General features: G+C 42.0%; 1 protein-coding gene across 5 annotated transcripts in view; it reads left to right on the top strand.

The window, feature by feature from the left end:
* Nucleotides 1-10395, top strand: part of CTNNA3 (catenin alpha 3) — a 1138512-nt gene extending 1128117 nt beyond the window's left edge. For 3 of the 5 annotated variants that reach the window (XM_061635143.1, XM_061635147.1, XM_061635148.1), the window contains one exon: nt 4277-10395. In XM_061635143.1, coding sequence (XP_061491127.1) covers nt 4277-4564 — 288 coding nt within the window. In that variant the 3' untranslated portion in view covers nt 4565-10395. The remainder of the gene's footprint in view (nt 1-4276) is intronic. The other 2 variants (XM_061635144.1, XM_061635142.1) reach the window with 1 other exon arrangement.
* The last annotated feature ends 16117 nt before the right edge of the window (nt 10396-26512 follow it).

The following is a 26512-nucleotide window of genomic DNA, read 5'->3' as shown; positions in this document are numbered from 1 at the left end:
CTTTATAGACAAAGATACAAGGGGGTTGTGGACGGCAAGGGCACCCAGACACAAAGTAACAATAAGCCATAGGGAGACTAGGCGAAGTCTCTAGCAGGATTGTTTACAGGGAGTGGCTGGTGGTGCTGCCTAGCAGTGGGATCTTGTGAGATCTGTGCAAGGGTGAGCTAAAGAAAAATAAAAACTACGTTTCTCCCTGGTGGGAGCCACGGGTGGGAGCCTGACAGGTGGTGCCAGGGAAGAAACATTACAGCCGCCTCCCTTGTCACCACTCTCCAAGCCTCCCTCAGAGGGGGGAACCTGAAGAAAGGCCTCAGAAGAAGATCTAAGGGTATGGGTAGGTTCTCCATGTTTCATCCAAGTAGTTTGGCGTGATGCACATAGGCTCTCCTCCATTTTATCCTCACAATAACCCCCTGAATAGTTTGGAAAGCTGGTGACAGTTCCAAGGTCATGGCCAACTAGGGATTTGAACCTGAGCCTTTCCAGTCCTAGTCCAACACTCTAGCCACTATGCACACTAGCTCATGATCATCTAAATGTTATTAGATTTTCTTGCTACACACAAGAAAAATATATGGTAGTCCCCTCCCTCATTAAGACATACTGTGCCAGGTACCCATTCTATGACCAAAATGGCATGGGAAGCTGGAGTTTGGAGCATGTCTAGTTGGGAGAAAGATGGTTGGCTATGGCACAGAACCAATTAGCCTACACTCCCGCCAGCTTCTTCAGTGGCACCAGTCCCTGCATGGTGTCATCTGCACTACAACAAGCATTACAATGGCATTCTCTCATTCTTTAAATTTGGCATGTGATACACTTGCCGAAAAGATTGGTCACCGCTATTGTGGACATCACAATTAAAAAATAATAACCTCCAAATGCAGCTTCCTGGGCACTACAAAATCCATTTTGATCACAACCTTATAGGAATTTATCTTCAAGATGAGGAGGGGGAGGGGACACAAAACACTTTCCTTTAAAAGTATTCAAAATGGAGTTTCATTTGTTAATTGAAATTGTCAACCTTATAATTAAATATGAGCATGATGATTCTTTGAAGCTTAAAAGTTGTTCATTTGAGTTATTTATATAAATTACAGTAAATGTATCCCTTGCCAATTTTCCAGTGCAAAATGACAACCGCAAAGGCAGCTTAAGCTGAAGGTGGAATTCATAACACATAGAAAGAAATGCTAAAGACGGTTAACATTCACCAAGAGGCCCATACACAAAAATGAAATACTATCCAGTTTCAAGTGCTATGCAGTCCATGCTGGAAATAATTCATCTGAAAATCTTTCAGTGTACTAGATTTCTAGAATTCCTTCCCCCACCTGGGCATTTAAACAATGGCATAATGTATCTATAGGAATTTTCTATTGTTTAAGTGGCATATGGTTTAAAATGATTGTTAATGCTGCTACCGTGATCAGTTTTTCAACTATTATGTATTGTGTTTTTATGACAGTGTAAGCCGTCTGGAGTAGGCTATGTCTCCAAAGGTGGCCTATGAATGATGTTATAAACAGAGCTTGGAAGATTACTTTTAAAAAGTAATAAATTACAGTTACAGTTACAGTTACATGGCCCAAAAATAGTAATTACTGTTACAATTACAATTGCTCTGAAAGTAACTGATTACTTTATTTTTCCTCCAAAGTAATCACTACAATTACATTTCAGTTACTTAAAAAACACCTACAAGGTGCTGGCTTTGGCTGCTGCACATCTAAGTAGCCTAAAACAACATTAAAAATAAACACACACATACAGAGGTAGTAGAATAATTATTTTTATTCATAAGATAGCAATGGTGGTCTCTCTGCTGGTAAGGGTGGTGGGGAGGGAGGCTGAGGCCACTACTCAGATCTTTGCACGTCAAACCAAGTCCAACCCCCCCACTCAGCCAGCCAGCATAATCTCTCTCACTTAACCACCTCCCAGACTCTGCCCTGCCACCAACTAAGGGACACTCACTCAAGCAAACATTTCCCCCCGAGATGCAAATAAGTTAAAATACTTCAAATGCAGCATGGTAGCCAGAAAGGGTGGTGGAGGCCACTTTGTGTGCCAAGTGCAAACACACACACACACACAGAGACATCATCTTTCACCTCCACAGTTCTTTATCTCCATTCTGCTGCTGCCTCCTTCTCCTTTATCCATGTTCTTGACCTCTGGATCCTTTTTCCCTCCGCTCCATTCTTCACCACCACTATCTGTTTTTTTAAACAATTGTTTTCTCTACTCCACCCCATCTCACTCTCCACCTTCTCCCTCGTCACCTCCTACCCATCCACAGAGCATGAGGAAAGAGCGACACTACACAGAAGCCCAGTTTGAGGCACATGATTTTCATCCACAAATCAGAGGAGCAGAAGACTTCCCCTGCTTTCCCCCCAAGTAATGCCCAAAAGTAATTCTGGAAACTTTACAATTACTCCACAAAAGCAGTAAAATTACTCCTAGTTCTATTACAATCAAAATGTAAAGGAATTACCCACTCGTTACTCAAAAAAGTAATGAATTACAAGTAATTTGTTACTTGTAACTAGTTACTTCCAAGCTCTGGTTATAAACACATAGTACAAAATGGGCTGCAAAACTGTGGTAAGGTAAAACTTCTGGTATTCTTGCACAGTTAGAGCTCAAGGTTTTATATTCAGAGCAGCAAAGCTGAATTCCTTTGTTGTTAAATCTTATTTCATAGATTTACTACATCTGCATTTCATTTCAAAAGTGAAATGTGAAAATAAGAAACAGAGAAAGTGTAAATGAAAAAAAATTAAGAAGCCTGGCTGGATCAGGCCAAAGGCCTCTCTAGTCCAGCATCTTGTTTCACCTAGTGTCCCAACAGATGCCTCTGGGAAGCCTACAAGGAATAATACATTAACAATATCAAATGTCCCATTTGCAAAATGAAAAACAGCTTCTTTGCTGTGAATATTGGAATAACTTCATCTCTTTAAGAGTGATACGGGCAAATGAGCCAAGGGTTCAAGTCTGAGACTACAATCCAGCTTAAGTGTGCATATCAGGCAGGACTGCATATGTATAGCCCAGTCCGATAAACAGAAATTACATTGTACACACTCCATTCCCATCCAGAACAGCTGATTGGTGCTATCCTCAAACTACTGAATCTGACAGGGCTGCATGTTTCCTACCTACATGTGTCAGAGAAGGCTGGGATCTGGTGAACAATGCATGATTTCCGTCCAGCTGAAGATGCACACTTAGAAGCCGGCTTTGATGACCCAAAGCTGAGTTGGGGATGAGGAAATGTTGGTCCCATTCTGAGGGCACTAGAATGAGATGGAGAAAAAGCTAAAAGATGCAAAAGGGGGTATTTAGCAATTTGAGTATCAGATTTCCTGAATGTTGTGATAGTGGGGTGCTTCCTCTTTGGAAAATGAAAGCAATAAATATGCAAACATAACTCATACCATTCATATAAACATTAAATATATTATTTATTTTTATTTATTCAATTTATATCCAACCCTTCCTCCCAAAAGAGCCATGTGCTTTCAGTTTGTTTATAAATTCTCTTGCATCCATTGGTTTCACTTTTTCTCCATCCTCTGCAAGCAGGGTGCAGCCCCTTCGACTATTCCGAATTAGAATAACATGGCCATTCGGACACAAGCTTTAGCTACCTATATTTGCTTTAAAAGTTTTATTGATTTTGTCTTTGTTTTAATAATGATGGCTTTCTTTGTATTTGCTTTTAATGGGATTGGGGATACTAGCTATTTTTTATCTAAAAATTGTATCTGTGCACCACTTTTCAATCAAGCAATTTATATAATTTTTAAAAATAAATAATAATAATTAATCTTCTCTGCCAAACATACAGACACTGGAAATCGCAAAGATCTGGGGATTGCAAGATATGTAACTTCATTTGCAATCCTAATGATAGCCAATAGTCTTTGGCTAATAGCGATATGACTATTATTTAATAACTTTAGTCTTTTCTTCTTGTTTATTTTTTATTGTGCTGTCTTTTAAGTTTGTAGGTAGCTGGGACTGGATGCAATGCGTTCGAAGTGAATAATGTACGTTGTTACAGTAACTTCCCACCCTCACCCCAAGCTTTTGTTTAGCCAGCATTGCAAATAACATTTGACCTCTCTGCATTCGTGTTGATTCATTCCTTACATCTAATGCACAAAGGGAAACAAAGATCACCTGCATTTTAAATGTTTGCTTTTGATTACAGCTAGCTTGATTTGTGAGGCTAAAATAGTTGTGTTTCTGATTACAGTTGGACAGTGTGACTTCACTAATTCAGGCTGCCAAAAACTTGATGAACGCCGTGGTGCAGACAGTGAAGATGTCCTATATCGCCTCTACGAAGATTATCAGAATTCAGAGTCCTGCTGGCCCACGACACCCTGTGGTGATGTGGCGGATGAAGGCTCCAGAAAAGAAGCCTTTGATTAAGAGAGAGAAGCCAGAGGAAATCTATGCAGCTGTTAGGAAAGGGTCGGCTAAGAAGAAAATCCATCCCGTTCAAATCATGAGTGAATTTAGAGGAAGAGAAATAAACTGAAATTATTATTCTGTTCACTGCACAGGTTTCCTACACTGAGAGGCTGCTTGTTCTATATAGGTATTTTTTCACTTCTTTAATCCATCATAACTTTTAAAAATGTTTTCTTCGATTTTTAAGCATGCTTTAATATTTATCATTAATTTAATATATTTGATCTGGCATCTCACCATTTTGAACACAATATTAGAGAAATGATGAAACAATATCATGTTGTGCCACATTAAAAATAAGCCTTTACTCAAAGGTTCAGATTGCTCACAGCACTTCGTATACGTTATTTCTCCATATTCCTTAAAAACAACTTTGGAAGGTAGGCTGCATTGTCCCCATGTTGCACAAGGGGGCTGAGGCAGGTGGTTTAATGTCAACTAGAGACTTCATGATTAGAGAGGCATAGATTAGTCTGTTTTCACTCCATGCTGCAATTTTTTAAAAAATGCAAAAAAATTCATATTGCAGAGAATGAATTCCTAGAGCATCCCTATCCATGGTTATAGATTTGAATTAAGATTGTTATTATTCACACTCCCAGGCACTGCACTGCAGCAACTCTCACATTTATTTCTAGTACTATAGCTAATAAGACTAGATTTTTGTTCATGTTTTGAAATACTGGCCTAATTAAAGTCAATGGGTGGCCTTCAGAAAAATGTTAAAATAAACCGCTCTACAAGGATAATGTAGAATTGGGCCAACAGTTCAAGCGATGGAAACTGATACAGCTACAGAGTGTGTAGAACTTCAGGAATAGAAAGAAAACCTTGTTCTTCAAGCCAACCTTCTCTTGCTTGTTTCATAGCTCTCTTTTTTGGAGGGGAGGCTTGCTGATTCATTCAACTGTTCTGCCTTCTTTTTTCAAAGTTACTGTTCTTGCTTAGCAATAATATATATATATATAAACCTGAGGAAAATTGAATTTGTATTAAACAATTAGATATCCTGCATAGTATGGAATTGACTATTGTACATTATAAGAGAAAAATGTTTAAAATGTAAGAATGTTTCTTGAGTTTGCAGGATGTTTCTCTCTTGTTTTTTCTGTTTTCTCAAGTGATGTTTTCACAGATCTTTACCAGCTGTTGCAATTACTTTAATGATGAGTTGCATAGACCTATGGGTTGATGCCATCGTGTGATAAGGTCACACAGTGTTATATAATTAGGGAACCAAGCACCACTAAAACAAAAGGAATCAAGGTATAATTCTCCCTAGGGCCAAAATACCAAATCCTAGCTGGCGGCATTAAAGGATGCAAATAATCTTTGCTAAAGAGAAAACCACCATTTGTTTCAACATTGTCAAAATTCAGAATCCATTATAACTTTCTGTATGGTTTATATGAAAACTGTGGTAATTATACCTTTCATAAAATCCATTTAACTATAGCTCTCTAGCCCTTTCACATTGATTTGCCCCAGTTGTATTCAGGACTTACTATAATGATTATAAATCCCATACGCAAAATTAATAGTGGGGGGGAATAAAAAGGGAAAAAAGGAGTGCTTGATATGATGGAGCAGCGAATCATTTTTGTAAATGACACAAACAAACAAAAATCAACTTTATTGTGACACTAAGATATATTGAAATGTAACATAGGGAGACATGACAGCGTAGGAATAAACCTCTTTTCCTGTGGTGCCCCAGCTCTCAAAATGTGACAATTTGAGAACGGAAATAGCTTAGTGAATTATTACTTTAATGTGTTTCAGAGTGTACACCAAAGATGAAAGGATTTTGAAATCTTTGATTATCAGATATTTGGAACAAAGTCAGCTCTGTCACTGTGAACTTTCTTCATTCCTCCATCATTCTCTCTCTCAGGGGGATGTACTTTCTGAACACAGCATGAATGGGGAGTGGGATCCTGCCCTGTGCTCTTGCATGCCTCCCCTGCCTCATCTCCCTGGATAGGAAGTAATGCCTGACATAACCAAATACTATGTTTATCTATATCAAGAATCTTCCTAAAATGTTATCTCTCCCTGGAAAGCCTGAGACCGACTCTCTTTTCATACCAGAAGTAGGCCTGCAGTGCCCATAATCTATCAATAATTAAGAAATTTTAGCAAGAGAGGCCCTGTTTGGGTCCTTTGCTTATACCAGGGGTGGGGAACTGGATCTGGCTAGGAGACCAAGTCCTGGATTTCCAATTCCTCTAGCAGGCCACTTCAACTAAGAGATGGTGACTTCAAGCCCTACTTCCTGTAAGGGCCAGCTGTGCTACTGAGTGCCACATGAGAAGTCCATGGTTCAGCCAATCTAGCGGGCTTCAAGTCACCACCTATCAGCTGACAGGCAGTGACTTCAAGTCCCGCTTTGGGCAGGGTCCAGCTGTGTGATTAAATTTCCCATGGGGAACTCCATAGTATAGCTGATCCCAGCGGGCAGGAAGTCTCCCTTACTAATGAACAATCAGGAGCACACTTTAAGGCTTCTGACTGGCAGATGTGTCTCCTACTTGCCCCACACCTAATATCACTTATGATGTCAGGGGCAGGTAGGCACAGTTTTGGGGAAACAGCTTCATGAGCCAAATGGGGCCCCATGCTAGGTCTAACTGGGCCCATGGCATGGAGGTCACCCACCCCAGCTTGCAAGCAAAGAGGATGGGAACAAGTGCACTAAGCTCTTCCCCTTGTGATCCTCCAAGTTATGGATCATGAAGGTATGAAGTGAGGAGCTTTCACTACTTGTGGAAGTGCCCTGCACACTTTAGACCCCTGATAATGCTGATGGAGCATGGCACTTCCTCCCTGCTCACCCTGCCTGTGCTCAGATTTTGCTGTAATCCGCCCAGAGAGCTTCGGCAATGGGGCCGTATATAAATGTAATAAATAAATAATACGTGTGAGCAGAATGGCCAAATAGGGCTAGAAGCTAATGTCTACTTTCTACCAAGTGCTGGATGCTCTCACCCTGTCTTTATGGGGCATAAAATAGCAGTGCCTCTGCATATTCATCATTATGCCGTATAGCATGCGGTTGAGGTTAAAATATAGTAGTTGCTTCCTTCACTTCAAGTAGATTACATGAGCAGGAGCGAAAAGCTTTGCTCTGAGTTTGTAAGACTCAGCAGCAACAAAGCTTCACATCTGTTGCAGTGGTTGCTAGGAAACTGTTAACAATTCCCTGGAAAATTCATTAGAAATGTTGGCCATCAAAGCTTCTGTGATTAGTTAGCAGGTATAAGTAGGGTTGGGATGAGAAAATATTAGGTATGATGATCATGATGAGTCAAGGACATTCCTCTCCTCCCCAAAGAGTTTTTTAGAGTGAGTGGGAAACTTATTCCTTGAATGCACAGATCTCTTGGGAGGCGAAGTTGTAAGAAACTCCAACCACAAGGGACAGAAAACTGTAACTTTGCCTACGGTGACATAGTCCTGTGACCCACAAATATTGCTGCTGGTGGGTTTGTGACTTGGCTGGGATCAGCTTCAGGTTTGGGAGGGGCCTTGGCAGAATACCCTCTGGTGGGTCCCTCGCTAGGTGGGTGAGCCCCAGTGATGATGGCAACAGCGAGCACAGAAGTGGTCCATGCAGCACTGGGCAGCTACAAATCATCATTTTAATTTTTCACAATGTAACACTGCTCCAGGGTACTGTGGGAAATTTGAACGGTTCCCAGATCCAACTCTGATTGGTGTGCTGATTTTTTTTTAAAAGAGAGACTCAGGACAGGCATCAATCAATGGTGGGCCCTGCAGGAAGTGGTAGGAGCCCAGCAATTGCCTGAGGATGTTTTGTGCCAATGCCAAGCCTGGCTGATATGAAATAACTGGCACGCTTGTGTGAGGAGATGACTGTTGTGATTTGCACAAATCCGGGATGCAGTAATCCTATCAATTGCAGCAAACTGCAAATTCCAACCCCAGAGGGGGCTCCAAGTGGCCACACCATTTGATCCCAGTTGCGTCATGAGCCCACTAGCACCAGCAGCACTTCCCACAAGTAGCTGTATGCCTATGAACCAGGCATTAGAGTTGCATCCCCTGAAACTTGAAATCCACAAGGGTCATATTGCAGATCTTCTGACATGTCCTCCTAATCATTTGTTGAAAGCCTTTCACTTCTTGGAGCCATGTCTTTGTTTCAGCTCACTGTTTCAGCTCGCTTTGATGCTTATGAGTCAAAGTGTGACTCACGATTTGATATGACGCATTATTAACCAAGTTGAAATAAATGTTGTTCGGCACACACGGAAGTGAATCTCTTACATTTCTTCTATTATAATTTTGGGTAAGATTGGAAAACTTGAAGGAACAATGTAATTGAAAGGTGCAGAAGGTAAGCAGTTTGCAGAACCGCAGGAGCTAAGCAGTTTAGGGCCTGGCCAGTAGATGGATGCATGACCATGAGATGATGATGATGAGCTCTGCTGAATCAGACCAAAGCCCCATCTGGTCCAGCATTCTGTTCTCACTGTAGTCAATCTGATACCAATGGGAAGACTGCAAGCCTGACCTGAGCACAATAGAACTCTCCCCACTCATGTTCTGCAGAGGCCTGCTGCCTCTGATACTTCAGGTGGTACATCGCTATCATGACTAGGAGCCAATGCTCCACGAGTTTGTTTTATCCCATTTGAAAGCCATCCAAGATCCGCTTCAACCCCTGCAAACGAGAGCTTTGGAAGCAGGCTGGAATACAAAAAGAAATTCATTTAAAAACTACATCATCATAACTGAAACATTTTTCAAGCTAGCTACAGACCTAGAAGAAACAACTAGAATTCTAGGCTGGGAGAGCAGCTGAAAAGTTATGGTTGGGGGTGGTGGTTGTTTTTTTCTAAATGTTCTACCATTACAAATGCCTGAAAATCAAAACATCAGAATAGGTCCTATCAGTCTGAAATTTGACATGGAGTTGATAAGTGCAGGGGAATTCCAGAAGCATCCCCATTGCCCAAAAATAATAGTTCCACCCTTAAACTCTGCCTAACTGGGTACAAAGGAGAGGAGTGGGCCCAGGGAGACAATATTTGCAATATCCAGTCAAAAAAGAGACCTGTCCATTGGTCTGGGAGCTTCCTGAGAACATAAGCATCTTTTAAAGTGAAGTGAAGTGTGCCTCCAAGTATGTCCAGAGAACAACAAAACAACTCTGTTCTAGTGGTACTAGATTCTGCTGGTTAACGTACTCCATAATTGGAATGAGTCTCACGAAGCCTGTATCCCATAATATGATGATGATGAACTGCCTTCAAGTTGATCCCGACTTATGGCAACCCTATGAACAGAGTTTTCATGGTAAGCTGTATTCAGAGGGGGTTTACCATTGCCTTCCTCTGAGGCTGAGAGGCAGTGACTGGCCCAAGGTCACCCGGGGAGCTTTATGGCTGTGTGGGGATTCAAACCCTGGTCTCCAAGGCCATAGTCCAGCACTCTAACCACTACGCCACACTGGCTCCCATCCCATAATAAATTTCATGGCAAAAGACAAAGAAGCAGACATGATGAAACAGTAGATGTGTATCCCTAACCTTTAAATAAACCAGAAAGAAGTGGATTAAAATAAAATAAGATTGTGATGCAAATGAGAACAAGTGTTAGGATAGCTATGCAAGATGAATTAGCAAGGGAGATCAAAGTGCAGAGGTGGAGGTGGCAAACTGTTGTAGACTGGCCCAATAACCAGTGTGATTCCTGGGTAGGAATGTCAGAATTCTGACAAAAACAGAAGTGGGAGTGGAAATTGCCAATGTTTGCTTTTCATTCCGTCTCTGGAATAGAAATCAATCTAGCAAATTTCATTGGTATTTGCTGATGCTGTTGCTTTCAGTCCACAAACTGATCATGTTATTTTATGTTTTGCAGTGTTTTCTTTGCACTAAAATGAATGGAGTGGAATAACGTAATGTCTTACATAATTTATGTAATTTGTGTAATTAATTATCTAAATTATGTAAATTATGTAATTTCACCATGGCGGGCAGCAATATGACTAATATAATTTTTGGTGGAAGACAAACAGCAATGGAATGGTTCCCAGGCTATGGTCTGAAGGCACATGAGGCCACCATCTTGCTGAACCCAAGCAGGTCTGGGTCTGGTCAGTACCTGGATGGGAGACTACCTGAGAACTAGTATGCATCTCTGTGATGCATGGGTTAGAGCATTTGTTGTGCAATGTGGTGGTTGTTAGTTCTGGAGCAAGGAAGAGGTATCTTACATTTTAACAAAAAACAAGAATGGATGCATGCGCAAGAAATCTGCAAGAGTGACAGAAAAAGGTTGCAAGGGCAGGGAAGAACTAACATTTCTCTATTTCTCTGAATCACCAGAAAGGCCTGAAATTGAATAAAAAATCTCTGTGTACCCTGAGCACATAGGTGTGTGAATAAATAACATTTTCAAATGGTGGAAGGTTATTACATTTATACCCCACCTTTCTTTCATCATGGCCTTCAAACCATAGCTTGTGACTAGGTACGTCTATTGAGCTAACTTGCCTAAACAATCCTATTAGTGAAGTGTGCAGTTTTAAATTTGAGACTTATACTGTTAGTAAAACTGCACAATTAGGTGAAAACAAAAATAGTGGATGTTTTTACAAGTATAGGTGATAAACAGCCAGATTATTGCATAATACTAATATTTTTATTATTACGTGCTTAAAATACTATAGTTTATTAAGCTACAGATCCTACTGTGGATCAATCTCCATAGCAATTTTTTCCCCACGACTCTGGAAAGCTGTGGTAGCCTGCTGCTCATTGGCTCCCAGGGAACTGCTATGTGAAACAGGAGGGAGCTTCTTGAAGAACAAAGATACGGTCAGCGTCCTTTATGGCCTCTTGGCCTGATTACTGCTATGTAGAGCTGCCTTTAACAACTCTTAGGAAGCTTCAGGCAGCACAGAATGCAGCAACTCTCTGCTTGGTGGGGAAAGAGTAAAACATTTGTGGCCCAATCAAGCTCGAGGCTAAACACATGTAGAAGCAGGCCTTCATCTATATATCCTTCACTGGATAGAGAACAGCATACATGCAAAGGTCCTGCAGGCACAGTTCCTTTATCCACTCCAATGCATGCACAAGCATTTCCCTTTTTAAAAAACAAGAGATTCTGTCATTCAGCTATCTGTGAGAAGAAGCAGGAGACAACACACAGTCCCCTTACCCACAGCTTTCCTGCCAGAGAGCTGACGAGGGAGATACTAGCTTTTAAAAACTTGTTCCATGTATGCTATGCTGGATAAGAGCTCTGAACTTCAGCATTTGCACTGGTTTCCTATTGTCTACCTTACTCTATATAATGCTTTTAAGGTGCTCATCCTAAACAGCATTTTGGGGGACAAGCATTTCCCCATGTGACCCACCTCTCTAGCTGTGTGATCATCAAGATAAAGCCTGCTTCAGATTCCATCTCTTTGCATTATTAGGCTGTTTGCCCATCATGGCACCATCTACACTGGAACACCCTTTGCAGAAGGGGACTCTGTCGCTCCATCCCTTTGTTGAGGTGGCAAAACGTTTTGGAGTCAGATAGCTATTCAAATTAGAAATCTTTGTGGTTGATATCTACATAGGTTTTATATGCAATTTTAATATTGACTTTTGTTTGCTTTACTGTGAGCCATCTTGACATTTTTATTAGAAAGGCATTGGCTCACTTTTAATATAAATCATGTCAAATAAAATTGCTTTCCCACATGCACAGTTTGACTCTGGACAGAAATGGGGGAAATATGAATTTTGTCCTTTCAAACTGGGGGGGGGGATTGGGGGTGTGAATAAACTCTATTCAAGTTTTGTGGCGGTGATTATTTGCTATTGTTGGTGGGTAGCAATCCTGGTGGTCCTTTTGTTTTAAAAAACAAACAAACTTTAGATTGTGAGTTCATGTACCTCTCCAGTAAAGCTCTTGGCACCTGTTGGTAACCATTTTCTGGATAAAGTGTTATTCCAGATCATTGGGAGAGGGAGGGTGATAGCATTTGCCATCAAAATTATGCTTAAAACTGCACAATCTAAGTATTTTAAAATATATGCCACTGGTGCTGTTGGCCCACCCAACCACTATAAATATTTGCTCCCTGAAAAAAAAAATGCCTAAATTCCCCCAGCCCAAATTTGGTGTCTGCAACAGGATGCTGAATTGGAGTGGGGGGGGCCCTTCTTCATTAAGTGATAGATTACTTAATTCAAGCACATAATGCTCATCTTTTTTCTATGCAAATAGCAATCTCCCACGTAATGTCTTGTCAGATAGTTTGCTCAAATCCAAACGTAACCTGATTTCTGAAAAACCCAAACATGATAGTTAGTCTAACATCTTTAGTGGACTGAATTACAACATTCAGTTCTAGCATCATAAAACCTTGGGTTCAAGAGGAGAGTTACTATACTTAAAATTTTAACATGCACCAGAAAAAATCTATGGGAACTGTGAGTTAAGGTGCCCACTTTACTGTATGCCATGGAAACAAACAATGCTCTATCACACATATTGTGTACGCCTATAACTTAGGTTCTGTGCGCCCATACTTTTACTTGGTCTTTTAGTCCAGGTTCTCTTCCTCTGCAGGTTGGGAAAAGTTCACTGACTATGGGGTCAGTTTATTGCAATCTTTAATTAATGCCAATGAGATTCTTCCACACACTGGTCAATTGTAACACAGGGTGAATCAGCTAATCCCAGAGTGTCCTTCCTACCTTCCCTGGGACACTGCTGCTGCTCATGACAGTGAGACCAATACCACAGGATCTCCTCTCTCCGAGGTAGCACGGTAGTGGACACATCATGGCACTCACAACTCATTTTGGATTGCAGCCAACTCAGTTTTACTAAGAGCAGACCCAATGAAATTAATAGGTCTAAGTTACCCATGTCCATTAATTTCAATGGATCTATGCTGTGATTTGGTAAAAGATGTAATTTTTTTGGTTAAGTGATACGGATTTTGTCATATGCTTAATAATATGCAATTGTAACACTGCACAAAAGTGAGATTTTTCCTCAATAATTAGTGGATTTGCACAGAAAGGCTAGAAAAGCATTTATTAAATAAAAAAGTCTCACTTTTTTTTTTTTTACTATTTTTGGTGCCTTTGTTTTGCTGCGGTCATTTTTTTCCCCCCACTATGGCTAGGGGCCCTGGCCTCTGGGAGGGCCTATTTGGAATCAGTCACTACCCCAGGAGCCGAATTATTTTGAAACTCACTACTGTTGGTGCAAGCTGCCTCAAGCACTAAGGTTGAGAGGCAGAATATTCACACTTTCATCATATGTATAATAAATAAAATTACAGGGAAGATACTAAAGTGGAATTAAAATCTAAGGAAAGTTTAAAAATGGCAAGAACAGTAACTTTTCTGTTTTTATGCTTTGGATATTAAAGAGTTCCTGTGGCTCTTCCTCCTTCATCCAATTGGTTCCTTGAACCTACTCTAGTTGTCATGGTTTCCTTCTGTATTTAAAGCTTTTTGATTAGTAAAGGCCACATTCTGCCAGCCTCACTCCCTCAGAGTTGTACCTCTTCTGCAAATTGTCTCAATTATTTCAAACCTGCCCAGACTCTGTGAGTCATTTCTATTATTTTCTTTAAATCAAACCCCTAATTATTTTACCTATGCAATCAATGCAATGTGGGTCTCTATTATCATTTCTCCCTTACAGTATCTCTTGGAGGCTGCAAATCTAATTAGCATTTCTCAGATAATCTCAGGAGCCGGCCAAATAGATTTAAATCACTTTGATTTACATCACAAGTTCTAATCATGATTTAACAACAAGGCAGCCGTGATTCAAATGCTCAGTTTTAATCATAATTTCCATTTATATTTGGTAGCTAATTTCTTTAGAGGAGATTCATTCTCGCTGGTTGGCATTGCCATTAGACCATCTTGATTTGATTACTTTTTTACTATTAAAGCCAGACAAAATTAAACGTAAGCTTCTTCTTTTTGACTAGCCACCAGGACAGATTCAAAAGCCCCAAATCAAACGTTTCTGAGCACTAGGGTTACTATCACTAATCATGTGACTGATTGCTATTGGCAGTTCTGATGTTGCCGATTACCTGCTTGGGGGAGTGGTGGAGATAACGGTGCTGGATTCAGACTCACTATTGCTCTAGCACAGGTGTGTGGGGAACTGTATACAATCCAAGGGCCACATGCACTTCTGGGAAACATTCCAAGGGCCACATATCAGAGTTCAAGGATACATTCCAGCAAAGCAAAACCACTCAGGGTACAAAGCAGGGCCAGTGAAGGCCATGGCCCCCAGGATGATGGGGTGTGGCCTCAGAAGAGTTCTGATGGCCAGACAGAGAGACATTGAGGTAGGTCCGTGTTTGGCCCCTGGGCGTGAGGTGACCCATCTCTGCCTTAGCAGAGCTCTGTTGCCCAATGGGGTGAGTTCAGTCCAGGTTTTAAAAAATAGCAATAATACACTTGCTGCACTATGCAAAGGGCCTCGTCTCTCTGCCAGTTTAATGTCCCCTGCATGTGTAGATCTGGATTGTCAGCAAGAAAAAGCACTTACACAGTGCCCACTGACAAAGCTCTAGTGGCCAGAGTGGTTTAACAGTCAGCCGCTCTGACTGAAGCTCTGTGAGGGGAACAGGGAGCCTCCTAGCAACTCTCAGCACCCTTCACTAACTGCACTTCCCAGGATTCTTTGAGAGAAGCCATGACTGTCCAAAGTGAAATAAAGGCCTGGGGTGGATGTGGCCAGGGACTGTCAGGATGCCGGATTGGGGCCCTGACGTTTCAGAAGATGAGGAGAGGGAGGGGGTCATTTGGCCAGAGCCGTGTGAAGAAGACACAGAGGAGGGGGAGGGAATCTCAGAGATAGAACTGTCTGGCAGCGAAGACCTTGAATGTCCAACAGACACACATCCTTCCCATGAGCTTCCCACGCCTCCTCCCCCTTTGAGCTTAGAGCAGTTGGAGAAGGAGGGAGGGCAAGGGGGAATCCAACCACCTCCTGATTCAGGGAAAAGCAAGGAGAAGCAGCCAGATGATTTAGGCCTTGCCCCCCCGCTTTCCCCCATACCAGAATCAGAGTCCTCAGAAAGGGAGGGGGCAGTGGCACCCCCTTCACCACGTACAAGGAGACAGCAAAAGAGGCAGCAAACGAAGGGGGAGAGGAGGGGTGTGGATGTGAGCACTTTGAGGCGGAGTGAGAGAATTTGCGCTCGATTGCCCCCTTCTTAAGGGACGGGGGGAATACTGGTTTCTTGTTCTGTCAACTCTCTTCTAAAGTCGCAGGTTATGTGTTGTACTGAAACTTCATGAGACGGCGTAGTCTTTCTTTGGATATTACTTTAATAAAAACTGATTTGCTTTCACCAACTGGTCTGGTTCCTGAGTCTCAACCTGGATACGACAGGGACAGATTTGAATTTTGGTGGGAGGCTACATGTGCCTGCTGTAGAATAAAATGGTGGGGGGAACGCTGAAAAGCAATGATACTGTTCACAATGTTTTTGTGAAAGGAAAGGGGCTTCCCCTCTGCCCAGTATCCACCCACCCAATCTCCTCCCCTCCTCTTCCCCTCCCTGCCCTTCCCTGGGTCAGTGTTGGACTATGACCTGGGAGACCAGGGTTCAAATCCCTACATAGCCATTAAGCTCACTGGGTGACCTTGGACTAGTCACTGCCTCTCAGCCTCGGAGCAAGGCAATGGTAAAACCATGTCTGAATACCATTTACCATGGAAACCCTATTCATAGGGTCCCCCAGAAGTCAGCATCGACTTGAAGGCAGTCCACTTCCATTTTCAAACATGATTACAAAGAAATAAATCCCACTGAACTCAAAAAGTATGCAAATGATCAAACCGACCCTCCCTTCACCTCCCTCCTAACTCCTCCCTCTTTCCTCTTCCCTCCCCCTTCCTTTGCCCCTCCCTCCCCATTCCCATCCCCTTCCAATCCCCTCCTTCCCTTTCCCCCTCCTCCCCATCCCCTTCCTCCACCCCATGGTCAGTTTTACCTATCTTAAGCATAATTGCATGGGAGTAAATACCATTGAACTCAATAAGCATGCAAATGATCAAACCTGCCTTCTCCTCCCTCTTTCTTTGCTCCCCTCCAATCTGCTCCTTTCCCCTCCCCCTCCTCCTCTCCCATGGTCAGTTTTACCTATCCTAACCATGATAGCATAGGAGTAAATCCCATTGAACTCAATAAGCATGCAAATGATCGTACCTGCCTTTCCCCTTCCCCTCTCCTCCCCCTTCCTCCTCCCCTCTCCTCTTCCTTCTTCCTCCTCCCCTGCCCACTCCAGCCCTCCCTCCCTCCAGTCAGTTTCACCTATCCTAAGCATGATTTTAGGGGAGTAAATCCCACTGAACTCAATATGCATGCAAATGATCAATCCATTCTCAGCAGACTTGCACAGGATCCAATTTCTTACCTCCTGGATTAAAAGGCAGAGAAATTCACTAATAGGCAAAAAACCTTGCAGTTTAAGAACGTACCTATAGCTCACGGAAATGTGTAGGGCACTACAATATCTCAGAGAAGAGGTCAGATCTCCTGCTCCCCTGGTGCATTCACTATAGCTGCCAAATTTCCCGCTTTTTAAAGTTTGATAGAAATATCTGTGGGCTATAGGTACATTCTTAAACCACAAGGTTTTTTGCCTATTAGTGAATATATATTATAGCAGGGATAGGGAACCTGTGTTACACCAGATGTTGTTGAACTCTAGCTCCCATCAGCCCCAGCCCTCATCCTTAAGGGTGAGGACTGATCAGAGATGTAGTCCAACATCATCTGGAGAGCCAAAGGTTCCCCATTCTCTGCCTTACAGATCCTAGAAAGGTCTATATTATGCCCGCTTTGTAAAGGGCTACAGGGACAGTGTGTTTTAAAATAAGGGACAAATGAGATAATTCAAACAAATATGACCTTCAAACGTAATGCAAAACAATGATCATGTAACAACCCTAATTTTAGTGCAGTAATCACAGTGAATCTGACTTATTCCCACTTAGCCTTTCATGACCCATATTTATTAAAAGGAGGAATGGGAAAACATACTGGCTGGGTTTTGCAATAATTTCTTGTTATGTACTCACAAGCAATGATCACATAACCCAGATAGTAGATTGTCGACATGGAACAACAAAACCTCATCTTTGCTAAAAGGAGTAACAGGTGGTTGGAGGGAGCCCTGGCTCCTGGATAGAGAGGCAAGCCAGCATGGAGCCTCAGTTTCTAGAGAGGCAACCTCACTACTTCCCCTAGTTCAGGTAGCTGTGGCAGTTGAAATGATGCTTCTCAGCATGCTCAGCAATGTCATTTTCTGGAGGGATCATGGAGTTTGTAATTTTCTAAAACTACAAATGCATCATCTTGCTCAAACCATCATTTCAACCCCTGGAACTGGCCAAGCCTTCGAACTAGGGCTCCGTCCCGCTGCTGGTTATCCCTCTTCACCACACTAAGGGGGGGGCTGCATGTGAAGAAGGGGAACTGGGAGGTATCAAAAGGAGATCTAATTTTGTAACCAAATTTGAGGATTGATCTAGGTTTGTATGAGTACAGTATATTGACCCAAGTTGGGTTGCAGTTCTTCACGTGTGTGGGGCGGGAGTGTTGACATTCTGAGCCCCTCCCCCTTTGTGTGCTTCCCCAGCCTCTGATTGCCATCACCCTACACCTCAACATAAGGCTATTAGAACAGGTCGGGATTATTTTTCAATGACTGCATTTGATCTATCAGGAGGCTTTTTATTTTATTGGCCACACATTATACTGTAATTCCATTCATTAGTTATTTTAAGAATAGTCTTTGTCAGCCTGTGGTTTGTGTATAATTAAATGATGTTGATAACCATCATCATCAAAAGAGCTGCTAAAAGGCTTGACTGACGAAACAATAGAATACACACTAAGAGCTAAATAGGTTGAAAGCTTTGCTATTCTTCCTGTGAATTCAGTGGGACTAAAACTTTCACCCTAAAAACATATGGCCAGAATCCTGAGCAGAGCTTGGAAAAGTTACTTTTTTGAACTACAACTCCCATCAGCCCCAGCCAGCATGGCCACTGGGTTGGGCTGATGGGAGTTGTAGTTCAAAAAAGTAACTTTTCCAAGCTCTGATCCTGAGGAAGCCTGTGCAAAAGCAAAGTTCTACCAAAATTAATTGGACTTATGCTGCAATCCTAGCCCTGCAGTCAACCCAACTGAATTCAAAATGACTTACTTCTGAAGAGGGATTGCACTATTAAAACATTTGATGCACTGCAGTCACTATGTGTGTTCTATAGTAGATAAGGAATTCCCTGTTGCTGACTCACAAAGCCCAGAACAAATACCTAGCCCTGTTAGGGTTTATGTGATAGTATATTTTAATTTAGGGAGGTTACGTTTGGCTTTTTCCTATTTTTGTTTCTTTAATGAAAGGGTAGAGAACCCTCAAGTCATGGGCCTCATTGACCTACCATGTCTTCTTATTTGCCTGCAAGACTCTTTTGGCTGAGCCATGCCTACCTTCCCTATTCCTGATGTCATACAGTAAAGACACAGCTGGGCCAAGGGAGTTTTGCAGGCTCCACCAATCAGGTGATCAGCAGTACCTGAAAAGCCCTGTGGACAGCACTTTGCAAGCACCAAAAACCAGCAGATTGCTGGGATGTGCCTAGCTCCAGCATGGCATCAGCTGATCATCTGCACTGACAAAAATTGGTCCCTTGAGGTCATTGTGACATCAGGTGACTGACAGGTGAGACACCTTGCCCACCTATCAAAACTTGGCCTGCAAGACATGAGGAGATAAGGATTTGGCCCTCTGGCCCGGTCCAGTTCTCCACCCCTGATTTATTAGTTTGCCCATGACTGCACACAACATTTGAAAAAAGATTTAGAATAACTGATCTTCTTATTGATCAGTAAGTGGTTAAAGAACAGGAAGCAAAGAATAGAAGTAAACAGACAGTTCTGACAATGATGGGATGTAAGAAATCCCCCCCACCCCCGGATCAGCGTTGCGCTCTGTGGTTTTTAAAACTTGATTGTAAATTATAGCACTTAAGGGTGAGCAGTGAGATGGCCAAGTTTGCATATGACACCAAATTGTTCAGGGTTATGTAATGGGAAGATCCGGATTAAAATATGGATATAATGTGCTCAAATCATTTACACATGCTTCGATTGGCTTATAAGATGCTTGACACTTATTGAATTAGTGTATAAAGTTTGATATAGGTATAAGAGCCAACAGTAAAACAGGAGTTGTTTGAAATTGTCCCCCTTCAGAGTTGGAGAAGAGGCATTTTAAAAAGACAAGCGTTTTTTCCATTCTCCCCCTCCACGAAGCCTGGGTGTACAGCCAAGATAGTAGTTTTTAGAATCAACAAGTTGAGTTAGAATGCAAACAATGAAGAGAACAGGAAAGACCTGCGTAAGAGTTTTTGAATGGCCAGCAGTAATCTGGCCAATTCACCTATGAACTAATATGAATCTCTGAGAACATCTATGTTTATAATACAGAAATGTATGAGAACAGAAAGGTGATTGCTTGTTTGTAAGACTGTCCCATGAGAATGTTTATGACAAATCTGTGGGAATTAATACATGAGAAAAGACCATGGGAACACTTCTTCCAATAGAAAAGAGAATGTATAAAAAGCCAGGTTTCATAGCACTCAGGGCCCCTCAGCTCTGCTAGAGTGTGTGTGTGTGGGGGGGGGGTTGAAGAAACCAGGAGAACCATCCATCTATTCCATCCATAACATCTGATGGGTGAGGAATCATGACATGTATTCCTATGTCATTTGTACTTTGGCTCTGTGATATGACTTAGAGTTTAACTCAGTCTTTCAGCTATTGTAACCTGTTTTAATTCAGATGTGCCTTCAGAGTTTTATACTCTGATGTTAAATGGATATCCAGCAATTTCTTTTGTGCAAATATATATATTTCTGTTTTTCTGTTTTCTGTTTCTGCAATGTTGGCTAAGGCCACCTAGAATGCATTGTATTAATTGTAGTGTGCAAGGTATGAATAAATAGCATATAAAGTGTTATAAAGACTGTTCTGTTGTCTGAAGTCTGACTCCGAAATAGAACATTTCTGGTACCGCCCAAGACTCAAGAATTCTTGAGTGGGGTCTCTAATTTATTATCCGCCTTCACTAGATGACTGCTGTTGATAACCTGTGAGCTTAGGTGACCTAACGTTCGACATACAAGGACTCTGTGTAGATATGGAGGAAGGGAGAAAGCAAGAACCCTCACCCCTATACATACACTGGCAAGGGGGTAGCCTTGACGTTAACAGTTATAAGAACAAAAAGGGATTGCACTGCAAATGGAGAAAAACTGTAGCTCAAGAGTACAGCATCTGCTTTGCATGTAGAAGGTCCCAGGTTCAATCCCCACCATCTCCAAGTGGGGTGGAAAAGATTTCCTGTTAAACCCTGGAGAGTAGCTGCTAGTTAACAATGGTCTGACTCAGTAATGAAGCTTTCTTCTGTGTTCGTGTCTCCCCAAACTGGCATTAAAATGGCAAATATCAATCAATATAAGCAAATTTCAAGTGATGCATGTTGGGGCAAAAATTCCTGCTTCATGTATATGCTTGTGAACTGGCAGCGACTGACCAGTCATGGTGAATATGTCAACCCAGTGTGCAGCAGCCGTGAGAAGAGCAAATTCTGTCAGAGATCATTAAGAGAGTCTGAAAACAAAACTACTGGTATTATAATGCAGTTATACAATCTATAGTGTTACTGTCGTTGGAATACTGTTTTCAGTTCAGGCCAAGGCATCTCAGAAAGGATATTGTAGAGCTGGGAAAGGTTCAGAGAAGGGCAACCAAAATGATAATGGAGCTGGTTCAACTCTTCTATGAGGAAAGGTTACAATGTCTGAGCTTTTTAATTTAGCAAAAAAAAAAAGTAGGTGAAGAACATGATAATGTGCATAAAATTATACTTGGTATGGAGAAAGTGGATAGAAAGAAGTTTTCCCCACTCTCTTATAATACCAGAACCCAGGGTCATCTGATACAGCTGAATGTTGGAAGATGCAGCACAGCAAACAAATGTTATCCACATGGTACAGAGTTAATACTAGGGATGGGGAAGAATATCTGCTATATCGGACTTAGAACCATATTCCGACTGAATTCAACAGTCCGCTATTTTTTTGGGCCTGCACTGATTTCTTGTGGCAGGCTGTGGCTGTAATCAGCACAGATTTCCCTCCCCCCAATTTCCCCCCTGATTTTATGTAATCATCTTCATAATTTCCTCTAAGTTGATGCATTCGTGTGTAGGTGTGATAAATAGGAAAAAACAAAGCATGTGGAACACCGTCATCGTTTACATAGGCATTTATGTTAAAAATAAGCAATTTTTTCACAACCAAAAAAACAACAGCAGATCAAATCGGCAAGTGCCAAAGCAAGCAGGAACAAAAATAAGGGGTGGATTGGGATCAAACAATCGGAATACAAGCAGATTGGAACTTGGCAGCAAACCCCATCCCTAGTTAATACTATCGAATTTGGTGTCACATGTAGTGATGGTCATCAACTTGGATGGCTTTAAAAAGGGTTAAACAAATTCAGAGGAGATAAGGTTACCCTTGGCTGCCAGCCATGATGGTTGTGTGTTGCCTCATGGGTCAGAGGCCATTGCGACTGAATGCCAGTTGCTGGGGAGCAAGTGTAGAAAGAGAACTGCTGTTCTCACCTCCTTCTTCTGGGCTTCCCATAGGCATTTGACTGGCCACTGGGAAAACAGGACACAGCACTTATACCTGGATGGGCCTTTGGCATGATCTAGCAGGCCTCATGATCTAGCAGGGTTCATGTTCCTAAAGAAGATGAAGAATAGATGTGGCAGAAGTGCCCGGAGAAGGGCAATAGTGTTCGTACTGCTTATCCATGGATGGTACAGGTCTGAATGTGAATTGCAGGGCTGCTTAAAATGGGGACTGAGACTGCCCAATCTAACAGTCAACCCACTTACTGGCTTTGAGGGCCCTGCCTCTGGGCCTACCTCAACCCGAGTTGATGCCAACTGCATAGTTTGGTGGGGTGGGCTTTGCTGATGGTGGAGAAGCTCTATAGAAATGCTAAGAAATATTATGGGGATGTTTGGAGGATAATGCTAAGAATGCAGTATATCTCTTCTAAAGCACCATTTCTGAATCTGTGTTAGTGCAAAAAAAAGAAAGCCATTTTAATATTGAACATATTTTTTAAAATCAACATGGATTTGTCAGTTGCTTTTCAAAAGCAGGTCATTAAAATATAATTTATGGCATCATTGCGAGAACATTCTTATTTCTAGGCTAGTGTGTGGGAGCTCATCTTAATGCAAGCCTCTGGGCTGTCATGTTCTGATCATATTTTTAGTGTTGGCCAGGGATACTTAAGAAAGTATATCAAATGTTGGCACTGCTGTGTGAAGAAGGATGTTTGTATAAAATAGCTATGCTTATTACGATTCCTTTCAGTAACCATCTATGGTCAGCCAGTAAGTGACCTGTATAAATTAGGAAGTCCAGAGAGTTTCCGCAAATAATGACAAGGGAGCAAAAGCCAGGGCAACTGGAGCAATTATGGTCTTGTTTCAGAGCTCACCACAATCAAATAAGTGCAGTACTAATCTCAACCAGGAGACTGTGTTATTGGATTAAAGAAAGTTTTCTTGTAAACAGATGGTAGAGGATGGGTTTCCAAACTAATGATGAAGACAAAAAAAGGAATGAAAATCTAGGAAATAGTGAAATATTCATGCGCCCAAAGGTCTGCCTACATCTACTTTGCTGCGATAGGAAACCTGTTGTTGGACTCCCATCAGGCCCAGCCAGCATGGCAAATGATCAGGTATGATGGGAGCTGTAGTCCCAACAACATCTGGAGGGGCACAGGCTTCCTGTGCCAGAGTTCCTCTGCTTTAGCATTTTCTTGTGAGAATGAACTATCCTGTAATGCTGGGTTTGCAAAATGCTGGGGCACAGGGAAGGGTTGTGAGTAGGTATCTGAGATGGATGATCTCAGGGTTCTCATGGTCATTATGAACATTCCTTATTCAAAGGATAATCATCTTACTTACATTCTAAATTAAGAAAGGATGTTCATAATGGCTATGAGAAACCTGAAATCATTACAATGCAGGCATACAATCATACACAGATATATTTGACGCTATTGTCATAGAATAAAATGGAATCCAGGTCAGGCATATGACACAATTCTGAATTAGAGAGACTGTAAGGAAAACATGAAGAGCCCTGATGAACTAGACCAAAGGCCCATCTAGCCTAGCATCCTGGTTTCACAGTAGCCAACCAGATGCCTATGGGAAGCCAACAAGGAGAACATGAGTGCAATCACCCTCTCCTGCATCCAATTCCCAGCAACTGGTATTCAGAGGCCTCCGATATTGGAAGTAATACAGCCATCATAGATAAAAGTCAGTGACGGCCTTATGATCCATGATTTTTTCTTTCAAACCATCCAATCTGGTGGCCATTACTGACTCTTGTGGTAGCAAATTCCATAGTTTAACTGTTATCATTGTTATTATTTCATCACTTTTATAAATGTCTCAAAGCAGCTTACAAGATACTAAAATACATAAGAACATCAAGCATTTAAAATCCATAACACATAATAAAACATGAGACTATTATATGTGTTCATCCATCAACAAGAATACCAAATCCTACCCCACTGAATCCTGCTCCACTGAAAGGTGAACATCAAGCCAGGCCAGAATCATACTGTATTTTTACCCTCATCCCTTAGGGATAAATTTCCATGAACCAGATGTTCTTCAACTCCTGTCAGCTTCCCCTTTGTGATCAGTTCATAAGTTGCTCTGCCATCTTTTAGATTTTAAGTCAACAATCAGGTGAAGTCTATTCCTTTTGTTCAAGCCTGGCTTATCCCAAAATGTTCCCCAATGCCTACCCAAAATGTTCCCCGGTGCCTAACAAATCCAAATATCTCATCCACACATTGAGTCTCCTCAGCTCTACCTGTCTAGCTGGCCCTGTGCATAGAATGGATTGCATTTCAGAGAAAGCTTGAAGGTCCTGGCTTTCAACCTCCTGTCTAACAACCTAAAATCAGTTCCAGGACTGTAAGGTTATATTTCCTCACATCAGTGGTGCCAACATGTACCATAAACACTGACTCCTCCCCACCCCCAACTATTTAGACCACAAGTCGTCATGTGGTCTGCATGCCTGCCACAAATCCAGCTGCCTATGCCCCTAATGATGGAATTACCCACTATCAGGAGCCTCCTCTGCAGATTAATATACTAAGTAGAAGAGGATCTCTGTTCATCTTCCAAAGAATGCACCCCTTCTAAGGGATCATTTCCCTTTTTCTCAGAGTGAGACTCTCCTTCCCTGAGACCCTTCTTCTCTATGACAACAGAGGAGATGTCACCCTGGAAATGAGATGCCACTATCCCATTCCTTGGAATTGGATGGTGTAATGGAGCAGTGGCTCTCACCTGACCTACTGATGTGGGTCACTGCTACTTACTGGTAAGGGAGGGAGAGAGACAGCGGGGAAGTTGGTGTAGGGTAAATGAACCAACAAGGGTATTGGGTTGGCTCCACCTATGTATGTATGTAGGTAGGTAGGTAGGTAGGTATGTCCCAATCTTTCTCCCAGCAGGAGCCCAGGGTAGCAAACAAAAGCACTAAAAACACTCTAAAACATCATAAAAACAGACTTTAATATATAGTACAAGAAAACATCTTTAAAAGCATATTAAAACAAAACATCTTTAAAAGCATATTAAAAAAACACTTCCAATACAGACATAGACTGGGATACGGTCGCTACTTAAAGCTTGTTGAAAAAGGATGGTCTTCAGTAGGAGCTGAAAAGATAACAGAGATGGCGCCTGTAATGGACCTGCTCTTTCAGAGGGAATACAACCCCATCCAAGGCAGGCAACTGACCAATTATCCAAACTTGGGAACCACCAACCCACAGCACCTCCATCTTGCTAGGATTTAGACTCAATTTATTGTGCTTCTTCCAGCCCACCACTGAGTCCAGGCAGCAGTCCAGGGCTTGCACAGCCTCTTGCAATTCAGATGTTACAAAGAAATAGAGCTGGGTATCATCAGTGTACTGCTGATACCTCACTACAAATCTCCTGATGACTGCACCCAAGGGCTTCATATAGATGTTAAACAGCATGGAGGACACTATGGTACCTGCGGCACCCCACAGCAAAACTGCCAGGAGGCCGAAAGAATGCTATTCTCTGAAAACAATCCTGGAGGTAGGATCAGAACCACTGTAAAACAGTGCCTCAGATACCCATCTAACTAAGTTGGCTCAGAAAGATACCATGGTCAACAGTATAAAAAACCACTGAGAGATCAAGTAATAATAACAAGGTCTCACTCCCCCTGTCCTTCTCCGAATAAAGGTCATCCATCAGGGCAACCAAGGCCAATTCAGGCCCATAACCAGGCCTGAACCCAGATTGGAATGAACTGAGACAATCCTTTTCATTAAGAGTACTTGCAATTGCTGTGCCACAACCCTCTCAATCATCTTCCCTAAAAGGGGGTATTTGCTACTGGGCGATAATTGTCACAAACCAGTGGGTCCAAGGTGGGCTTTTTTAGGAGTGGTTGGATCACTCCCTTGATATCAGCAAGACCAGCCCCCTTGCCAGTGAATGCACATGGTCGAGGGTTCTTGCTTTCTCCCTTCCTCCATGTCCACATAGAGTCCTTGTATATCAAACTTTAGTTCATCTAAGCTCACAGGTTATCAACAGCAGCCATCTAGTGAAGATGGAGAATGGAGGAGACCCCACTCATAGGGTTACCAACCGTACTCGTTTAAGAGTACATGTACTCTTTTGGAGATGATGCAACAGCATACTCTTACTTTTCACTTATCAAAGCCAAATGTACTCTTTTTGAAATGACAAAATGATGGTAACCCTACCCACTCAAGAATTCTTGGGATGCATCAGAAATGTTC

The sequence above is a fragment of the Rhineura floridana genome, chromosome 7 (genome assembly GCF_030035675.1).
Source record: "Rhineura floridana isolate rRhiFlo1 chromosome 7, rRhiFlo1.hap2, whole genome shotgun sequence".
NCBI lineage: Eukaryota > Metazoa > Chordata > Lepidosauria > Squamata > Rhineuridae > Rhineura > Rhineura floridana.
This window is presented reverse-complemented; position numbering and strand designations above follow the sequence as displayed.